Here is a 22,481-nt window from a genome sequence, read left to right as displayed (position 1 = left end):
GAGCACACGAGGGTGGGGAGGAGCAGAGGGAGAGGCACAAGCAGACTCCCTGCTGAGTGTGCAGCCCAATGTGGGGCTCTCTCCCAGGACCCTGAGATCATGACCTGAACTGTAGTCAAGACACTTAACCGACTGAGCCACCCAGGTGCCCCCTAGTATCTCCAGTCCTCCAATTTCTGAGTCTTCTAGTCATTCTTGGAAAGCTTAGCTTTTTTTATTTGCTTCACTTGGTAGTTTATGTTGCTCTGCCTTTTGTTTGTTTGCTTAAACAGCCCTAAAATTCTCTATATTTTTTATTTTGACATAATTTCAAACTGAAAGTTCCAAAAATGATACAGAGAGTTTCTGTACGTGCTATACCATATTTGTCAAATATTAATATTTTACCATATTCCCTTTATTCTTTTCTCTGTTTATGTGTGTGTGTGTGTGTGTGTATGTACACATTTGTATTTATATTTTTTCCTGAGCCATTTGAAAGTTGCAGATATGACGCACCTTTACTCCTAAATATTTCTCATAAAGAAGTCACAGTACAATTATCAAAGTCATCTGAAATAAACATTGATATTATTATTTAATCTATAGACCTTATTTAGGTTTTGCCAATTATCCTAAAGTCCATTATAGCAAAAGAAAATTCCAGACCATGCATTACATTAGTTGTCATGTCTCCTTATTCTAGAACAATTTCTGTCTTTCTTTGCCTTGCATGACATTCACACTTTTTCAGAGAATTTGTTACTTATTTTGTAAGATGTCTCTTGACATCTCTTGATTTGGGTTTGTCTGATGCTTTTATATCAATTTATGCATTCAATTTAAAATTGTTGAAATTCAAATTATGCCTTTTTGACTGGAATATCACAAAAATAATATGTTCTCAATGCATCATGTTGGAGGACACATAATGTCAATTTGTGTGATGTGACTCGTGATGTAACTTTAGTCACAGGTTTTGGCTGGATTTCTCCAATGTAAAGTTACTGTTTTTGTTCTTAATGTGTCTTGTGGGGAAATGCTTTGAGACCATGTAAATACCCTGCTGCTTCTCAAACTTTTTCTCCCTGGTTGTAGCCTCCACCAGTGATTTCTCACCTGAATCAGTTGTTGTAATGGTTGCTAAATGGTGATTCTGTCATTCCCATTCTCTATCTGCTTTTGAGAGTGATTATTTTATCTTTGACCTGAGAGTTCATGTCTTTAATCAGTTTTGGAAAATTCTCCATTGTTTTCTCTTTGAATATTATCTATCTGTCATTTTCACAAATCTTTCCTTTTCCTGTTAAATGTATGTCAGATCTCATTCATCCTGTTGTTATGTCTCTCAGGTATTTTTTCCTTCACGTTTTCCACATTTTTGTCTTTCTGTAACTGCACGCTGGATAATTTTTTCACATCGATTTTGCTGTTCTCTTTAGCTGTGACCGATTTCTTTTTCACCCATCCATTGAGATTTAAATTTCAGCGGTTATTTTTAAAACTATTTAATTATTTTTCAAATCTGTCTGCCTGGTCTTTTCTTCATAGTGTCTTTTTTAAAACTGTGTTTTAAATTCATTCTTTTATAATTATTTGAGATACTTTATCTTTTCCTATTATCTAATTTTTTAAATTTCTTCTAAGGTCTACTCCTGTCATTTGTCTACTGCCTGTCGCTCTTGTTGCATTGATTGCTTATATGTTTTATAATTTTGGGATGTGAGTTCATCTTCAGTAAGGTTTCTGTGGTAATCGTTGCCAACTGGGCGAGGGGTATTACTCCAGAGGGTCTGTTTGTTCTTGTTTGTTTGTTTTGGCTTCTGCTGGGTGTTCCAAAGTTATCCTGGAGATAAATCACTTTTTAACATTAATTTCTCAGTATGAGGTTTCCATACTCCAGACGTAGATTTTGTTTAAACCCCAAGCCTGTATGAGGGCTAGTCTCTGTTGGAAGCACCCCAACCCAAACTTAGGTTGAAAAAGATAAATGTTTTTTATTACCTGCATCTACGAGGGGATGACGTTCTGGACCACCTTTTCATGGAAGGATTCTGCCTTTGTGTGTTGTCCCACTTCTGGTTCTCTCACGTCCTGTGGCCAAAGCCGTTGTCCCTCTTCCGACATGGATGTCAAACCTGTGTGTCACTAAGCCCAAACTACCTCTGCCCTCCTCAGGGTTCCACAGTGCCAACCCTCCTGTGCGTTCAGCTCTCAATTGCGGTTTCTCTTCATTTTTGGTGCCTGCGACTTCCCATTTCCCCTGGCCTCAGCGATATATTTCAAAGGAGTTTTGTTATATTTTATCCTACGTTTCTGTGTCTTGTATAGCAAGAAATGTCCTCTGTTTCACCTCCCAAAGTGTGTTGAATTCTTGTCCACTGTTACCTCCTTACCTGTTCTTTTTGCCCTTGTCGGCTCATGCCTTTCCTTTTTCCAAGAGGAAGCAGAGATAAAACAGAGTAGACAAAGCATATGCCTTACTGGAATTCCAGAGAAATTAAGAATTAAGAAATGACTACATTTTAGAGGTTGTTCTTTCCACGTTGTATCAACTTTAATGGTGGTGTTAGACTCCTGTCAGCTCAAAACCACACAAAAGCTTTGGTTTTCTTGGTCATACCCTTGTTGGTGTTTTGTGCTTAGATGCCATAAGCTGTAACTTAATCTTTTTCAAGAGTGTCTGTTTACCAAGCCGGTGAAGTCTTCCTCTATACCGTAGTGGCCAGCAAACATTTTTATGCCTGGGCGAGAGAATGAACCTCTCTTTCTAACTACCAGAATAGTTCAGCGACAGGATAGTTAGATGAAATCATAAATTTGTGTTACCTCTCGTGAGAAGTGGTAGTTTCAGCACCATTGACATTCTTGAACACTTTGGATTATAGATCAGCCTTATTTATTTGAATCAAATCACTGGTATTTTCATTAAAGGATAACTTTTAAGAGTTTTCAGTATACTTATTAAGTAACAGATCCAGGGATGATGATTATGTGTTTAAAGACTATGTTCTAAAAATAATCCAAATCTTTTGAACTATCAAGCAGCTGAACTGTTCTTTTTAATATATCGAATAAAATAAAATAAAGCAATAAAATCATTGATGTGTTATTTTTGTCCCTACTTTATTGTATTCACCCACTTAATTGATTAGCAGTATCTTAAACTATCTTACCATGGATATATTTAGCAAAATTTATTACTTGCAGACTGATACAACTCATGAATTATTAAAAGCATCAGCATATGGCACCCACTCTTTCCTCATTCCAAATTCTTTTAATATGGCTTACGTTGAGCCATTTAACTGGCTTCTCTCCATCCCACTGATGGAAGCTGCAGCCAGACAAGGGTTCTTCTAAATGATTGGCTTCCTTTCCAAGCAAGAGGAGGATGAAATGTCAACTTTTTCCTCTACTACCTGAAAAGCAATCAGTGGCAACCCTCCCTGCTCTTCTTGACAGTAGTTTGGCTTTACAGAAGAGGGTGGGCATTTAGCCAAATGTGCATTTCAGTGCTATATAAAGGAAAAATTTAAGTAGCTGAAACTCAGATAATAGGTGGAATTTTCAGAGAGGCATGCAGATGGGTTTAACCTGTGAGTCTTCAGTAAGCTAACAATAGCTCAGAAATTCCTGAACTGCACGTTTTAATCCCTTCTTTCCTGGTGATGAGCCGAGTGACTTGAGGTTACTGACAGAATCTCTCTCTTGCAGCAGTTTGCTCATCTGTAGGACTGGGTTTAGGGATAATAACAGCTTCAGGAGAATAGTGCAGCATAGTGACTGATTACCAATGACTAATCAAGACCACTGAAAAGGACATTTTGGAATCATACCTTGGGGTTCAAGACCATTTATTAACTTGACCTTGTGCTTTGAAATTTGTTATCCTTATCTGTGAAATGGGGCTTTTACTTACTTCACAAGATTATTATGAGATCTTAATGCTTTATCACGTGGAAACAAACTTAGAATTCGATAGGACCCTGGTGGGGAAAATTGAAATTCACAGGACAATGGTTTTTGTTTTTGTTTCTGTACGCAGATAGGCTCCATTATGTATTTTCCATTGCTCAATACTTAAAACCCCAAGAGTTAACATTCTGTGAGCTCCATTCTTACAGATAAAGAAAGTGTGACTTACTTAAGATCCACCCTCCCCATCATTCTATCTTAGAAAAGAGGAAATGGAGTCTGAAGAAGATTCTCAGTCCATCATTCCATCTATTATAATATATCGCCATATTTTCACAAGTGTTTTTATCTTGAACACAAATTTGGCACCCCACTTAAATAGGAAACACAACAGCCAAGAGTTAGATTGACAGTGTGAATAGAGAAAGACTTCTGTCCCTGGCTTTATGATGGATTAGACACGCTAAATGACCTTCCCAACTAAACAGCTAGCATACTGAATGAAGTATTATAAAGCAGTTTTAGCCTGTTGCTAAGCTGGCAGGAAAGTGAGATATTTGTTGACTCACTAAACAGAGTGAAACTAGGTCCCCTGGTAAGTGAGTAAGAACCAGAGGCAGCTTTTGCTGTGGAGAGTTTCGCAGTTTGATGACCCGGAGCTTCTGCTGTGGAGAGTGGGACAAGGGAGCAGGCTGGAAAGCCTGTGGTCTCTGCCTGTTGGGGAATCTAAAAAGAGCGTCCTAGAGAAGCCAGGAAACTAAACGGCTATATTTTCAGTGAAAGGGTAAAGAGAAGTGGGTCTGTGGTGATCTTGCTGCTGAGAACTACAGTTACAAGCCACCTTCACATGGTTTCTGGTCCAAATTCATACAATAGGTGTGGTCCAAGGAAACCTTCAGAGCATTTCATTAGAAGTGGCCCTGAATTGATAGGGAGCAGCAGAAGTAGACACAGACCCTCTCTTGAGTAATTCATCTTCAATCTGGGTCTCAAATAATTCTTACAAATTAAGTATCTAAGGAAAATGAGCAGCTCACAGGTAGAACCCACAAGACCATAGAGAAGTAAGGCAATATCATGAATGAGAACCAGTAGAAACACACCTTCAAGGACTTTGATTATTGGATTAGGTTAGATTATTAGATTCAAAGAAATTGTTCAGATGCAGCCCAAAGAGACAGGAAAATGAAGTGATGTGGAGAACGGAGGGACAAGGTCTAATCAGTTCCAGAAGGAGAAGAGAGGGAGAGAGTGGAAAGAGGCCCTTTGAAAATGCAATAGCTGAGAACTTTCCAGAACTGTTGAATGACACCAGACCTCAGATTCAGGAAGACCTAGAAACCACAAGCAGGATCATCATAATGAAACTGAGGTACACCAAAGAAAAAGAGAAGACCTTAAACTTACCTAGAAGAAAAGGGCAGACTAATGATAGAAATTACTTGCCCCATGCTCCTGTGACCCTGAGTTATGTCTCTGGCTCGGTTTCTTTCGATGTCAGCGAGTCCCAGTGCCCGTTACCCCGGTACACCCAGATGTGGTTAGACCCATTCCAGGTCCACCATATAGAAAACGTATTTATGAACCAATTACTCTAAGTAAGTTATAGGAATTCTGAGCTGATAATTTACTCTCTCCCTTAGTTAAGTCTGTAGCACGAAGGGGATTTCTAGTCTTTGATTTTCTTCATCTTTCATGTGTCTGTTTAATGGGAAGTCAGTGAAATCTAGCCATCAGTGTTGTCCTTGTTTTTGTGAACAATCAGTTCTTTTTTGTGGGTGGAATGAATTAAAGATATAACACAACGAGTAGACTTCAGACTTGTTGCCGAACCTTTTCTCCCTTGATCTGAGAGAGCCTGCTTGAAGACGGGCCTTGGGTCTCCGTGCGTCTCCAGTTTCCTAAGGCAGCGCATGCCCAGTGGAGTGTGTGCTGCCAGTAGTTAGGGCTGTAGAGGCCTAATGGTTAAGGTAACGTGGGCCACATTACTGATTGCCCTTTCAAATCTCCCAGTAACCATTAACATAAATATCATCTCACCATTTTGGACAGAGGACACCACCCTTATGCACGTTAGTAATATGATGCTAATGCTTAACCCTTTCCTGGCTTGGTTTGCTTCAGAGGCCCTGCCCCACATCCGTGGGTAGGGAGTCTGTTTGAACCTAGAGGAGAAATGGAAGGGTTAACTCCTTTTGGTTTTGCCCTTTGACCGCTTCAGGATGAGAGGCATGATGAAATACTTTTCAAAATCTTCAGTGGAAACACATCATGCATAATTGGAGCAAAAAAGAATAAATCAAAGCTTTTCCCCCCCTTTTAGTCTGGTAATTCATAATTGAAACCACATTGAGGTAGGGGCTGATAACTTCAAAACAAGGAGGAAAACTGCCCTTTCTATCAAGGTAGGGATAGGTAAGGCTTCTCATTACCAGGGGCTCAAAAGCTTCTGTATAACAAGCCTGTCCTCTCCTCCCTTCCTTTCTTCTCTGAATTCTCACTTTTCTGCTCAGGCAGATACCTTCAGTTAAATCACATGTGGGTTCACTCCAGGATGCTTAGTGCTCTTCTTGTCACTTGAATTTATACGTGGTGACATTTTAAAAAATCTCTGATATGATGAGTAATAGGAATTAAATTTTGAACTATCCTTCGAGGTTGATTTCTTCAGTCTGGAATTTGGTTGGTTTAGGTTGAAAGAGCCCTTTAGTTGGTAATGGAATGTGGTTTTCCTCGCTCCTGATTTTATAATCCTCGAGTAGTTCCAGCAAGAACATTTCAGGATGCTTAGCAAAGGCCATTTGCTTCCACCTTCCTCCACTCTCTGTATGGTAGGTAACCTTGGCTAGCATGGTTTTGGTTAGGCTCATATAGGGCTACCATGACCTTTTAACTAAAAAAAAAAAAAAAGGCAAAATGAGATTGCAAGAAGGGTCCAGACAACTTTCTTTGTGTGAGATTGCCAAAGGCACACCTAGTTTGAGTTTGAATTTCTTTCTTGAAGGAGGAAACCCCTTTGCACTGGAAGTTGACTTTAGGCCCAGCCTCCCAGGGCCTTTCAGGCATCCTGAAACCCAAACCCACGACTTTCTCTCGCTGCTTAGCCTGCTTACTGCTTGCTCATTCACCAGAGCTTTCCAGAATAAGCAATGTGAAAGAACTTTCCTAAAGCTGATACTGTGACCTGGCAGTTATCGTAGCTACTATGGATTACTTTTATGTGATTGCAATTTAACAATCTGGATTTCTTATTGAAGCTTCTATAATGAGTATCTGTTGTGGGAGTGAGAAGTGAAGTTTGGGAGGATGGGCGAGAGATGGACAAGGTATTTTGGCCAAATGCCAGAACTCTGTCAGAATGATACACACTTCTCCTCCCATCTTTGAGTGAACAGTTTTACTGGGTGGATTTGAAAGTGGTATTGGTAGCCAAGATTTGGACGGTGCAGCTGTAATAAGTGGGTTTCACCTCTTTTTCAGGTTGCCAGTGCTGGGTGCCTGGTTTCATGCCCTATCTTACCACGATGGAGATCTAATCAGGCAACAGGGTTAATTGCCAGCATTGTTTGCCTTTTCCCTGGCAGAAGTCAGAGTCTTGAGTAAATTATGGAGGTTTAAATTTGCTTGATTTCCTGCAGAAAGTGGGGTCAAGAGGTCCCAGACTGTAGACACTCTCTTTGGTCAGCCAGCAGGGGGTCAGTTCTTAAAGGTATTTCAGAGGTGACTAAACGCTGTTTTTGAAATGTCCTTCTCCACTAAGTTTTTTTCTCTGGGGGTTAGTTTGTTGACCTTACCCCAGTGGAGTGGAGTGTCTGTCTGAAGGCACATACCCCAATTAAAGCTGCCTTTCTCCACGCTGTCACTGTGCTCCAAAGGCAAATGGGATTATGTTCGAGGAGGGAAAAAGCAATTGGCACAGAAGCCTAGTTGCAGATCAGCATTTCCTATTTCTGACCTTTTGAAATAGAACATAAAGGTAGCCATGTTCACTTAGCAGTAAAACAATACTCAGGAAAAAAAAGTTACGAAAGAACTCCACAGAAAGCTTACCGTGTGACTTACAAAGCCTTCCCCTTTCATGCTGTGGCTAGGCCTGCCTGGCCGGTCCCTCTCATGTCCGCTCTCCTTCCTTTGCTCCCTGTCTTGTGAGCGTGTGTTAGCAAGGCTGCTCGCTCGGTTTGCTAGCACTCACCTGCTTGCCCTTGCCCATGACACAGTGGCCCCTCCTTATCTCCTCCAGGGAGGTCGAGGCCACTGTGTAGACCTTTACGTTCCCACAGGACTGGACTACCTTGTGTGAGTACTGGTTATTTTCTTGGGCCGTCCTCCCCACCAGATGATGAGCTTGTTGAGGGGGAAGGCCTGTGTTTGTCTCGGCATCTGTAAGACTCTTCCAGGCGAATAGTATGTGCTCAGGAAATGCAGACTGAGTAAATGAGCACCAGAAGCACGATTGGTAGGGATGATTGCTGAAGAATTGCTGATACCGGTGTTTTGTCAGGGCAAGGAGGATACGAATGGGGAGAGCTGGACGTTTCTGTGTTTGGTTTAAACTGTAGTTCATGGAGCTCTGTGCTGAGCGCTCATTGCTTTTGTGCTGGATCTCATTTTGTCCTCATCCCCTTAGGAGACAGGTACCATCATGGTCCCCATTTTACAGATGAGGACATTAATAAAGAAGTAGCTTTACGCATCACAAAACTAGTACATGGCAGGGCCTAAATTCAGACTCTCTTCTGTTAAATATCCCCATCCTGCCCTTCTTCAGAATAGTTGGCACACTAAGATTCTAGGTAAGTGCTTTAAAATGAATGAACTCAGTTGGCAATTGTGTTCAGAACTCATGAAGTATTTGAGTGTGCGTCACCTGTTCACGTACATACAGAAAGGGGACAGAAAGAAAATGACCTGGGTCATTTGGGTTTAACTTACTCACTTTTAAACAGGTTTTTATTGAGTAGTGCTAGGCGCTGACTAGGTGCTAGCTGTTCTGACAGTTGTGGCTCTTGCTTTCATGGAGCTTTCAAGATAAAATACAAAGATCAGGAAGGAAAAGAGGAAATTGTGAAAATAAAAACAGTCTATTTGGAGAGGAAGTAGAGGTAGAGAATCCAGATAAACTAGGACCTTAAATCATGATAAGGTCAATGTAGAGAGGAAGAAGGATTTCATTTAGACTTGTTGCTGGATTGCCACCCCACTTGTAGGAACCGTGGAAAGTAGAGCCCAGAGCAGTGATTACTCCCACAAGATCAGCCATTGGCTACCATTTATCGAATGTTTGTAGTGTGAGGTACTTTACATATGTCAACTGTTTACTTTTAGTAACAATCTCTGGTTGTTAAGAAATAATAATTAAGAAATGTTAATAATCAACATTATTAGAAATTGTTACTATCATTTTTATTTCTCATACCTGGAAAAGTAGTATTATTATCACAATTACGGAAACTGAGGTGCAAGAGAGGTTTAGTACTTTGCCCAGGTCACACAGCTGGTAAGTGAAAGAGCCTGGATCCATGTTAAGGAGACGTGATTCCCAAACTGATCCCGAACATGTCCACTCACTTTTTGAAGTCATTTGCCCCAACCCTGTCGGCATATCCTACAGTAAAGCACCAAGCCTGTGTCCTAGTAAATAGCTGCTCAGCAGCTTCTGTGTTACGTCTGTGTTCATCTCAACATCTGTATTTTATGGGGACGTGTTGGTAAGATTTCAGACCTGGTTATGCTCCTTTGCCTGCTCTGTCTCCCCTTCATGCTGCCTTTTCTGCTTCCCCAATTTTCACGACCTATCTGGTATGCAAGTGAGTAGTGTGGAAAAACTGAGCACCAAGACAAGTTACTGTCTGCTTCCCACCCACCCATTCCTACCTCTCCTCCTCCCCTTCCACAGTCATCCGCTTCCCGAATGGAGCTGGCAAACGGGATGAGAACAGATCGGTCATCTTGCCAGAGACTCTGGTTCCTTCTCGTGGCAGTGCCTTGGAATCAGAGCTGTGATGCCCTTCAGGGGGTGCCTCCGTTTAAATTCCAAGGGATTCGTTTTCCAAAACCAAGCTTCGCATCTCTCAGGGAACTTTCCTCTCCTTTTAATGTCATACAGGCATTCAAGTGTGTTGGCGTTCCCCACTTCTCCCCAAGAACAGACCCCATTTTGTTGGAGTTTTAATAGTTTTTCCTTCTGTGTTAGAGGTGTATTTACCTTTTTTAATTTATGTGTTTCCTTTGTGTCAGTGTTATATATTCGGTGTGCTTTAGTCTGCCTACCTTCTGAAATCATAGTGTTTGGGGCGGGCTCTTGCTTATTATATGGCCCACATGTGATTGTGAAGAATAAAGAACTTCCAGCGTTTTTGTCTCAGAGAAGGGTTAGAAGTAATAAACTCTGGCGTTCCCCACAGCTCCAGTTTCCAGAGTCTATAAAATGATGATGCGTACCTCGGACTCAGAGTCAGAGGGCGTGAGGATGGGCCATGGGCCTCCACCATCCCGTGTTCGGAAGCCAGACCTTGAACATCATAACATCATTCATTCTTCCCTCCCTTCCTTTCTTCCTTTCTTTTTTTGACTGATAAAGCAAATTATTAGGCATCATTTACTATTTTTAACCCTACGGTTTGATCATCTGTAAAACAGGGATAACTGTGTCTGGCCTGGGAGTTGTTGTAAGGCTCAGAAGAGATATTACATGTACAGCCTGGCGCCTGACACTTAGTAAGTGCTCAGTAAAGCTTTCACACACATTACAGTACCCCAAAAACTCTGTTTTTGTGTCTTTTTCATTTAAAGTGGTGTTTTTCAAGCATAAGAGAGTACTGTGTTGGGAGAAGTAAATGGGTGGGCTGGGATGGTAATGGCGGAGAGAACGAGCACCTTCGGGATTAACTGTGACTGAAGCACAGGGCTACTTATTGACGTCGTTTCCGTAAAGGTCAGGAAGATATAAATAAGCTTTGAGGTAGAAAACTAAAAGGGGTTCCTACCAATATGATGAGCTGCTAGGGTACCAGTGCTAAAATCTAGGTACGTTCCTGAGGCTGCAACTTAAAGTCAAAGCGTGAGGTCATGGAAACACAGTCAGCCTTTCTTATTGTGTCTCCTGGCTGTGAAATCTAATTATGGCCTGTTGTGGACATTTTGGCTTTAATATCCTGATTACATTAGGACTCCTGGAATCCCATTCAGTCTCTTTGAGTTCCCATCCCATGTGTATTCCATGTGTTTGTGTACATTTCCTGTCCCACACTGTTACATCTGGCAGACAGCTGCTGTCCTCTCCGTGGTGATGGGTGTCCATCAGTGATAAGGGTGAGGCTGGTGGGGGCCCTGGGCCTACCAGAGGATGGGAGGGTGAGCGGCCAGAAGAGCAGTGGGACATTTCGTGTCCAGCCAGCTTCTGGAGAGACGAAGTTCGGTCCTGCCCTTTTCATGTAATAACATACAAACGTGCAGGTAGTTAATGCCACTGAAGTGTATACTTAAAAGTGGCTAGAATGCAGGTTTCATGTTATATTTTACCACAGTTTTAAAAAATTTACGTAATATACCCAAAACCATTTTCTGCTTTAAATGAGTAGATTGTATATTATATGCATTATATCTCAAAAAAGCTGTTTAAAAATATAAAAATGTTTTAACAATCTTATTATCAGTACAAAAATATTTTTGCTTGTATCACTGCATTGAAATTTACTTAATGTTTTAATGGTAGCAAAGAAATGGAATTTCCTTCATGACTTTTTAAACCCGATTTTGAGAAAATTTCGAACTTAGAAGTTGCAAGAACGTACCGTGAACTCACGCCTAGAACTCATCGCCTAGATTTATGCATTTTATACATTCACACTCTTTACTCCCAGTGTCAGAAGTGATGTGCTTTGATAGGTTTTATTTTATTTTGCTTTTTGCCTTTTTTTTTTTTTTTTCAGATTCAGTGTGCGAATTACTTATTGGGCCCTTTCAATCTGAAAATTCATGTCTCTTCTATCTTCTGTCCCAAGAATTTATTTAATTTCTTTGATAGTCTTGTTTCTTCTATATTCTGTTTTCTTTTTCAGGAACCTCCTATTAGGTGGATGTTGGACCTCTTGGATTTTGTCATCTTTTCTGAGCTGTTTTTCATCTTTACCTTTTTGTTCACTAGACTGGAATATGTTACCTTTTTCTTTTAATCCTGCTTTAAAAAAAAAAAAAGTTAAGTTATCCTATTTTTTATGTCCAAGAGTTCTTTCCTGTTCTTTGATAGATCTTTTTAAATAAAAAGTTTATTCTTATTTCATGGATGAAGAATTCTCTTCCTGAGGATATAATTTGTTGTTGATGTTGTTTTAATTTCCTTCTGCTTCTGTTGTCTCTGTTTCGTCTGAGTTCCTGCTTTTCTATTTGTTCGTTTGGTTTCTGTCATTATGCTGACGATGTTCTTGAAATGACTGTGATTCTAGGATCTGTTCATGATTACCAGGGAAGCACTGAAAACCTGGTTGGAAAGCAGCTCTGGGTGTGAGGGCAAGCCTCCTGCCCGGAGGGCGTCACAGTCAGATGGCAGAGGGGCAAGCTAGCCACATGGCTGCCAGTGTTTGGGGACTTGGAGGGGAAGAAGGCTGGGCGGCTCATCATTCCCAGTATAGACTTTGCCCTGCATTTTCCTCTCTGCTGTGGCCATGTTTCCATGCCTAGAGCTTCAGTTCCCCGGAGAATAGACCTCCGTCCTGCAGGGGTGGACAACAAGAGGAGTTTTCTGGCTGACTGGCTGGATGAAGGGGAGGTTTGTAGATCTGGGTGTCTTTGCTCCTTATACATATTTTTAACCAGTCTTCCTGTTTTCAACCCTGCCCCTCCTCTTACCCCATAGGGTTCTCGCTGAGCTTATTTCTGAGCCTTTGTGGGGTTCTGTGGTTTGGACTTGTTGGCTTTGTTGGCCCCCTCTGTGTGGTTACTTAGCTTTCTCCCTCATTCTCCCGCTCTGCTACCACTTCTCTGGTCCCTCCCAGTGTTTCTGAAGCCTGTCGATACTGCTCATCCGCTGTGGTGTCTTCTCTCATTTCACTGTCATTGTCCATTTGTGTTTTGTATCTACTGTCACTCGAGTGGGCTTGAGGAGAGAATGGAGATCAGTGTATGTGTTTAATCTGCTCTGTTTAACTAGAAATCTCTTCTCACCTACAAAAATTCTCTGCTCCTGTTTCAGTGGCCTCACAGCTCAAGTTAATTAAAGAGAGTCAATACAAATTTTGGGGAAGGGAAGACTTTGAATAGTTGCTTTAGCTCTTGGGTTGGTCATGGTGAAAGTCACCAAATCTCCCATGTTCTAGTTTATTGACAACGTTGGAAAAGAGATCGGCCCCATTGTTACTAGATCCTTCGCTGACCCACATTAATCTGTTGCCTTGCAGAAATGGAGCAGCGTGAGCAACCCACTCTTCCTCCCGCTGATCCCACCACAGTCACAAGGTTTCACCGCCATCGTCCTCACCTACGACCGAGTGGAGAGCCTCTTCCGGGTCATCACTGAGGTGTCCAAGGTGCCCAGTCTATCCAAGCTGCTAGTTGTCTGGAATAATCAGAATAAAAATCCTCCAGAAGGTAAGAAGAGTGGGAAAATGGTGTGTTCAGGAAAGGCCTGGTTTGGGTGTTAGCACAACTCTCAGCTGGATCGATGGCCAAATTATTTGCGTCCTTAGGTTTAAATGAGTTGTCCTGCTTTGTCAACAACAGTGCCATTTCTGAGGCAGCATGACCCCAGTTTTCTCAGTCATCTCATTCTTGTTCTGGGGTGGCCCACTTAACTCCAAGCCCATGGCATGCACTATAGCCCCAAGTGTTTGGGAGCTTAGGAATCAGTGGGATCAAAGGCCAGCAGCCTTGGGAAAACAGATCTCAGCTTCCCTCAGCCATCACAGCTGATTTGTTTACATGAAAACTCAGTTTAAAAGGCATTAGTTTTCTCCTTCCTTATCTGGGCTCTGATACTGCACTTTTCTTCAGGAAGAAAAAAAAAAAAAGGATGGCTTCACTTTCAGTTGGGAAAGTCAGCAGAGCATGCCCTCTTCAGGCTTCGAATCAGTTCCTTAAAGTGAGCGCTCACTCAGGTTCCCATTGGTTCCTCCGTAATCGCTTTGTCCCTTGCCTTGCCCCTCCCCCCCCCCCATAAGCTGCTGGCTGGCGCTGGCAGCGAGGGTTGAGGACTGTTTGATTAATTGGATTTGTGTTTCATTCAGGACGCAGAGAGTATGTTCCACCTGCATTTAGTTTCTCATTCAGTCTGTCTATTACTGATCCTAATCCCAGGGACTTCAAAGCTCCTGCCCTTTATAGCCTATTAAAGCCAGGAAGTTTCTGATGGATTAGAGCAAGGAATGAGTTTGAAGTTTGTCATGTGCACCACTATCCCCGATAAGGGCTAGTTTATTGCCTGACAGTAGTATCTGCACTTTTTTAGGACTATTCCCTTTTAATTGGTAATACTGAAGTCAGGACAGTCAGCCTCGGAAACTGCCAGTAGTAGATCTCTGGGCTGGAAGAAGAACGTTTTCTGTTAGGCAAAGCAGAATTTGCCCCAAGAAAATTCTTTAGTTCCTCTTGAGACATTTAAGAAATCTTCCTTAGTGAGATTTTTGTTCTCTGAGAGAATCATGCGCTTTCTCTCTATTTAGGGGAGCCATAGTTTAAGTAAACAAAACGGCTACTTTAAGCGAAGGCCCTGTTTTATGCTCCAGAGAGCAGTGCTTTTTCTTATTAACTGTCTCTTTATGCCAAGTTTGTTTTCCTCCCAACGTCTAGTTCTCTGGATTTTTGTCTGTTTGTTTGTTTCATTTATTTGACTCTCAGAAAAGGAGAAAGAAAGGGGTGGAATGAAAGGGCAGAGATAAATAAACAGGGGCTGTGCGGGGAGGGCCACGGAGAGGTGCCACGGAGAGGGCCACGGCCGCTGCCTTGCCCAGAGGGAAGTGGATTGGACAGTTGGGCGCTGCTCGTTAGTCTCTCACTTAAAAAGGATGAATCACATTGTGAGAAGGAAGGCCGTGTATCCTTCCTCGGATCTGGAGTAGCCTGCTGCGTGGCGCCGCATTCACACTCGTGCGTTTGTTCCCGCGCCCAGAGGCCGTCAGCTTTCAGAGGGAGCCCGTCAGCACCCCACCCGCCCAGAGAGGCACAGCTCAATGCAAAAGAGGCCTCTCCTTCCTTACGAACCCTGGCTAGCCGCTTTGGGCTTCAGGTGAATGATTTATTGGGACTTGGAGTCACTTCTTTGGGGCAGGTACCATCGAGGACAGTGAGAAGGAAGGCATCGTTTTCTGCTGTCTTGGTCAAAGTGCTGACACTGGGGTGACAGGAGGCACGAGCATGAACCTCGGTTTTGGAGCTGGGTGTTCAGGTTTAGTTTTTGGTAGACCCTGCTAAAATGTAGTGGTTAATTCTATGACCAGAAGCTTAGTTTATTTTTGAAACATTTTGGCTCTAGGGAGGAAAGCGAGCCCTCAACTGACGAGGCCCCAGTTTTGACACGTTTAGAGACTGAACCAGCTTTTTTTTTCTAGCAGTGGTTTTGAGGTCTCAGCTCAGGCTCTGGCGATGTGGTTGTTTGGGGGGAGCATGAACCATGTTTAGACCTCTGTGGGGTGTTTGTTCAGTTGGTAAATGGGGCTGTTGGCTCTGGCCCTCATGCCAGCAAAGCCATCTGAATCTGTAATGTATGGCATTAGTAGCATATATATTTTTAAAAAAAGTAAGTCCAAGGCTTTGAAATATTAGAGGCAAAAGTGATGTTTTTCACTTTCTCTACATTTGCTAAAATAAATATTGTGGTGAACGTGTCTGCTGTTGGGAGGGTTAATGCAGGCAGAAATCCTTCCCCCCCCCCCCCGCCCCGCCTTCTTTTTTTTCACTCTCCAACCAAATACTTTTTTCTTTTTGGTTACATTTAAGTCTAAATTGCTGGGTTCGAAGTTTAAGTAAATACTTAGACTAGGCAATAGAAATTTCCAGTGAGCTTTCGTCACATTGGTTTTGAGCTCTTTCAGAAAAAAAAAAGGCAAGCCACTGCCTTCCTCCTCCCCAACTCTTCAGTTTCCAAACTTGATGGATATAGAGGTTGTTTGGCTTGGCCCCTGGCCTCCCTGTGAAGGAAGCTATTACACTGTATATCTCAGATAGGTTTAACTCAGGCTTCTGGTTTAGCTGATTTCAGTGTTAAATTTGAATTGACCTCAGGAGCTCCCTGGCTTCAGATTGTGACTTTCATAGTTGTTAGCAGGCAGGAGGGGACAGGCCGAGTGTGTCAGGACGGTCATCCCAGAGGAGGCAACAGAGAAGTAGAAGCCACAGACTCCCTGCTTTCGAGCCGAATTCAGGGACTGTGGGGAATTAAGGTCATGCGGACCCGCTGTACACCAAGCAGCCTGAGCATTCCTCAAGTGAGCTCAAGGTTGGTATGGAGATAATCTGACCATTTATTTTATTGATCTGTGGTTGTGTTTGTGACAGTGATTGCCAGGATGGGCTTGGGGTCATCTTCAGTCAACCTCACCGTTTTATAGTACCTTTGCCAAGTTGGAGGAAAAATTCTCTTTGCTCACATCTTTCTTGGCATCCAACGTGGAGAAAACCGTTAATCAATACCCATTTTTAAAAAATCCTTAACACAAGGAGTTCTTTTTCTCCTTCAAGCTAGACTAAAGTTCCTAACTGTGAAGTTATCAGGTCACCTGGCTCAGCTGTTTGTTTTTCATAAACTCAGCAATGTGTTTAAAAAACTCCTGTTTTTCAGACTACTTTGTGTGAATGGAAGGTGACATTTTTATTTTGCCAGCCACAGATTCACAGGATGAGACATAAGGTACAAGGCCATGCTGTTTTACTTTGAACTCATTTAGAATTTAGAGTTTCACTAGAATTTAGAAGGAGTAAGGAAAAGAGAGACCCCATTTGGCCTTAGCAATGGAATTAGAGCCTAAAGTTCTCTAGCTATGAACTGTGTCCTTCTGCATCCTAAGGGGCCACCTCACAGCCTTCTGTCTATACCTTTTCAGGCTGTCAGGAGAGAAGTGAGGTCCATAAGACTTTACAAGAACCCATTTATGAAGATGAAAATAATACGATGTTTTTATAGCCATGTATTATATACCTTTTAAATCCCAGGAATAGGAACTGTGTTAAGTGCTTTACATTTATTATCTCATCCTTCTGACAGACCTGCAAGGAAGCTGTTCTTATTCCCATTTTATAAAACTGAAGCTCAGATTAGTTGTGTAATTTGCCTGAATCACAAAACTGCAAGTGGCAGAGCCTGAAACGAACACAGGTTTCCGGGGATCCAAAGCTCGTGCCCCTTGCACGAAGGCCCCCTGTATCCACTTAGATTGCCATTTAGCAGGAGGAAAATCATGCTTTGTCTGTTCTCTGATTTGGGATTATGTAGAAGAACTAGGTCCTTCCTTGTCAGGGACTCAAAGAGAGACAGGAAAGTAAATCTGTTCTTTTGAAAATACTAATGGAAAGGGGGGAAAAAAGTTCTTTTTTCTCACCCATATTTTTCTTTCCCACCTCATGCTTCTGTCCTAATTTTTTTAAACAGTCAACATCGCATATCAGAACTACCTGCTTTAGGGCAGGGAGTAATTATAATGCTTATTTTTGATTTCTGCCCTCCACAGAAGGAATGCTGAAGCCTGAGAGAACGGTAGTTCCCTTTCTTGGAGTCCTATTTTATTTGAAAATGTGAAAACAAAAAACGGAATTCTCTTTAGAGGCCTGTCTTGTGGTGACGATGGTACATAGACAGCTGACCGTTGAGGTGGAGACTGCTTTTGCCCTGGCTGACTTTCAGCTACCCCGGCCTAACTCAGAACAGGGAAGGACAATCCCATGTCCATCTTCACCCTGTGTCATCCTCTTTGGCCTTCATCATTCCCTAGAACTTCTCCATCAAAGACTTTACAAGGCAAGGGCAAGTTAGTTGTCTGTGGATATTGATCGTCTCAAGTAATTCTTTGGATATATAGGTGACGAATGTGGAAAGCCGTCTGTGGGTTGAACATGCTGTACCCATTCGCCAAGTGAAAGTCCAAATCCCATCCAGGGTAGAGGAATGTTCATACTTAACCAAAGCAGCTAGCCTATTTTCTGTACATATTGCAAAAAGAGGAGCTGTTTGTTACTTTGTGAGATTAAAAAAAGGTTCTGTGTTCTTTTATTTGTGTGTTCCATGGTCTCCATTCTAGAGAGTTATTGGTAGGGATCCTGTTGACCTAAAAGTAAATATGGAAGGTGCAAGCTGGGGGCATGCTGCTGGATCGTCAGAGTAATGTGCCAGATCTAACATGTCCCACTTTGCCTCCCTTACCCCTAAGGTTCGGAAGAAGTCCTTTGATTCTGTAAATAGACACAGACGTTCAAAGGAAGGCCCTGCTGACATTTAGCGGTTGTCTCCCGTGTGCGAGGCGCTATGCTGCTAAGTGCATTCATGTTCAACCTCACAGTCAGCCACGGGAAGATAGTGTTATTATTCTGTCTTCATAGTTGAAGAAACATGTTGAAAATGATTGACTTGTTCAAGAGCCCATGGCTAGTAAGGAGTACACCTGGGATTCAAAACTCTTCCTAAAGACTGTTCTTTCTATGTTATATGACTGCCTCATGAAATCCTGGACCTGAGAGGCATCTTGTTTGGTCTCTCAGATGATGTCAAGTAGAAATCTGACCTAAGTTAGTACATTTCAAGTAAAAGCGCATATTGTATTGCTAAAGGCATTTCATCATTTTGTTTTATCTCAGTTTTTCCATCAGAAGATTCTTTTTTAAAATTTATTTATTTATCTATTTATTTTTAAAGATTTATTTATTTGAGAGAAAGCATGCGCGCGAGCAGGGGTGAGAAGCAGAGGGAGAGGGAGAGAGAGAATCCTCAAGCAGACTCCCTGCTGAGCACGGAGCCAAAGGTGGGGCTTGATCCCATGACCCTGAGGTCAAGACCTGAGCCAAAATCAAGAGTTAGACGCTCGACAGACTGAGCCACCCCGGTGCCCCACTTTATTTATTTTAAGTTATTTCTACACCCAGTGTGGGGCTCGAACTCATGATCCTGAGATCAAGAGTCGCATGCTCCTCTGACTGAGCCAGCCAGGCATCCCTCCATCAGAAGAGTCTTACCTATTTTGAGTCTAAAATAGTTGCCCGTAACTTTCACCCAGCCACTGGTCATGCTTCTGACTTTAGAGGTCATAGAGAATAATTCCTCTTTCATCTGATAGCCCTCCTGATACCCTGTGTATTAGTGAAGGCCTAGATAGGAGACAGAAACCACACCGTAACTTGAACAGGAAAAGTTTATTATAAAGAATGATTAGTAATAAGTGATTGGTGACTAAGGGGTAAAAACTGTAAAGATAGCAGGAAATAAATTTGGGAGACCCCCTTCCCCAGCTAGCTCTGAGATGCAGGCCTTGTTGGACAGCACGTGACTGTAGCCCACTGCACAGTGAGGTTTACGGAGGGGCCACAGGCCAGGTCTGGCAAACAAGAAGCCTCCCGTCCCCCTTCAGGATGCACGGAATTCAACAGGAAGTGACCCGGGGTGTGTTCTTGAACTTGCTGGGAATGGAGGGCTTCAGTGGAGCTCCCTGGGAACCACCCATGGGGAGGCCCTCAGCTGAGTTCCTCTTGGCGGTGTCTGCAGAACCTGTTGGAAAGCTGTCGCGGGGGGTACCGCTTAAGCTTGAGGGAGAGAAGTGCCCCTGCCTGCCTATCTTCCGGGCAAGTACGGAAGGAGCGACAAGGTAAAGAGGTATGCGCGAACCAGCAAGAAAAGCCCCCTTCCTTCCAAAGTGTCCCGCTAGCGCTCTCTACCGACAAAGCCCAACATCAAGCTGGTTGGCAGAGGGGAAATGTTCACAGGATCTAGTTCCAGTATGAGAAACAGGGCAGTGAAGGGTGAAATTGAAGCTGAGAGGCAATACATTGACAACTGGCACCGTTAGTCTCTTTAAACATTCTGTGGAAATCCTGGATTCAAGTGCCTGTACTGTCCTTGGAACGCCTCCCAAACTCTTTTCCAGCTTGTTGGAACTTTCCCCATCTTATGATACCCAAATCTGAACACAAAGCCTTTCAAAATGTGGTCCAGGGAGCCCTGGACATCCATGAGAACCTTTCAGGGGGTCTGTGAGGTTGAAATTATTTTCATAGTAATACCAAGTCACCTCCATTCCCCACTCGTTGTTTTTCACAAGGGGACAGAGGAGTTTTCCAGAGGCTACATGACATGGGATAAATGGCTAGTGGGATGTGTGCTTATGTATTGCTCTGTTTTAAAATTTCCTCAGTTTTAATCTCTCACACAAATCGTGTGTGTGTCCCACAGAAAGCTTCTTTGGGGTTCTCAACAATTTTTAAGAGCATACAGAAATCCTGACACCACAAAGTTGGAGAACTGGTGGTCTAGTAGGTGGAGATATAACCTCTTGCATTTTAGATCTTACAATTCATGTTTCATAAGGATTTGGACAGTAGATTTATGCCAAGGGTTTTATTTATCTGGAAGAGGGAGTAGGAAGCCAACGAGAATAAGGATGATTGTTGGAGAACATGTTGAGCTTCATTGTTTTGTCCTAGATCTAGAGAAGCATGAGGTTTTCATACTGCAGTAGATGGTACATGTTCTGTTTGGTCTTTGATGCTCAACAGACTTAGATTCAATCACTTGCCTTATCATTTAGGAGCTCTGTAACCCCTGCCAAATTATGTAATCTCCCTGAGCCTTGTAACTACTGCTTTGTGAGTAATTTCTGCCCCAGGGAGTTGTCAGGAGGATTGGATAACATTACATCTACAAAGTGTGTGGCATATATTAGTTGCTTAGTACATGTGCCCCCCCCCCCGCTTATTCTTAGAAGACAGTGAGAGGGACTTGCTGACACCCCATAAGTAACATGGGACACAGGTCTTCACTGTCTCAAGTCCTTTGCCCATCCACTTATTCCAAAGCTGTTTATTGATTATGTGCTTCTGAGCCAGGGATGAAACTATAATTAACTACTGTTATTGATTAAAAGGCGGTGGCCCCTAGGATCATTTCTTCGGTGTTCAGTTCAGTCCTTCTTCCCAAACATGCTTCTTTTGGAGTTGACCGCTTTTTTAGGCTCTGTGTTTATTTAAGACTGACTGTCTTCCTTAATTATAGGGCCTCCACTTACGCAGGCTTCTTCCAGGATCCTGCTAGTGTCCCAACAGTGTGCCCCACGGACACGCTGTACAATATACAAAAGGAAGATACTTCATCTGCAGGCCGTACCGACAGCCTTTTCCCTCTGACTCTCCCTTGCTATACTTCTCTTCAGTATGGTGACTTTGGAGTGGCCACAGGCATTTGGGGCTTCAAGATTCACGCGAACTAGATTTTTCCACAATTACACGATGGGCTTTTTGGAAGCAGTCTGATAGCTAGCGTTCCTGTTGTCACTTGACAAATGCTGTGTGAAAAACAAAGTACCCTCTGTAAAGAACCCTGAGGTCTATGGATAAGGGTACTGTACCAAAGAGGTACTAATTTCATGCTGGGCTAAATGCAACATTTTAAAATAAGGAACCTGCGGTTGAATCGCTTCAATCATTTCAAAGTAGAATGGGAAAAAATGTAAGGCAAGTCATGGGTTGGTGTTTCTTCAGTATACTAGAAAATCCCACATAATTGGACCTAGAAACTTGATATTTACTCTGTAAATTGTTCATGATGAGAAACCAAACCCAGTGAATCAGAGGGAAGGGGCTGTCGAAGGGATAACGTGCTAAGTTAAGAAACCCATGTCGTTCAGGGAAACCGTTTTTGCGGGGTGGATTTGAGCAGCTTTGGTATCTGTTTGCGATTGCATGGTGGAGGTCGGCACACTGGGGCGAACATCTAGAACACATGCTTTGTATTTGCCAGCAGAGCGGAGGCATGTCTTGAGCTGGGGTGTACCTCACTGAAGGTAGTCTGGGGAGGTGGCAGAGTTCTGATATTAAACCACGGGCCTGAGAATGAGACAGTGCAGACTCCATCCCTCCTGTTGTGATCTTGGGCAAGTCCTTTTGGCTTCTCTGTCTCTCAGTTGTGAGTTGAAGCCATTTGTACATTCTGGTTAAGACAGTATTGAGAATTAGAAGTGTCGCAAGGACTTGGAGAGGATAGAAATACTTGAAGTTTTTATAACCATGCATTTGTAAGAACTCGCCCTTGAACAGTTGTACGTGTAGCTTTAATGGGAGCCATGGAAGTAAGTGCCATCTCATTTGTGATGTGGTGCTTTTACCACTTTATCTCCTCACAGAAATTAGGAGAGTAATACATGCCTGTTTTTCCCGCCCCAGATTCTCTCTGGCCCAAGATCCGGGTTCCATTAAAAGTTGTGAGGACTGCTGAAAACAAGCTGAGTAACCGTTTCTTCCCGTATGACGAAATCGAGACGGAGGCTGTCCTGGCTATCGATGACGATATCATCATGCTGACCTCTGACGAGCTGCAGTTTGGTTATGAGGTAAGGAGGTTTCAGACGGTCTATTTACATATTTGGTATTTCTTGCCTAGTGTTGCTTGTCTTTCCTGATGA

At 42.7% G+C, this 22,481-nt stretch overlaps 1 protein-coding gene across 3 annotated transcripts in view; it reads left to right on the top strand.

Moving 5' to 3' along the window:
• EXT2 (exostosin glycosyltransferase 2) overlaps positions 1 to 22,481 on the top strand; it is a 130,432-nt gene that overhangs the window by 77,628 nt on the left and 30,323 nt on the right. For all 3 annotated transcript variants that reach the window (XM_036097686.2, XM_078058138.1, XM_078058139.1), the window contains 2 exons: positions 13,293 to 13,482; positions 22,243 to 22,409. In XM_036097686.2, the coding sequence (XP_035953579.1) occupies positions 13,293 to 13,482; positions 22,243 to 22,409 (357 nt within the window). The remainder of the gene's footprint in view (positions 1 to 13,292; positions 13,483 to 22,242; positions 22,410 to 22,481) is intronic.

Source organism: Halichoerus grypus, chromosome 11 (assembly GCF_964656455.1).
Source record: "Halichoerus grypus chromosome 11, mHalGry1.hap1.1, whole genome shotgun sequence".
NCBI classification, from domain to species: Eukaryota; Metazoa; Chordata; class Mammalia; order Carnivora; family Phocidae; genus Halichoerus; species Halichoerus grypus.
This window is presented reverse-complemented; position numbering and strand designations above follow the sequence as displayed.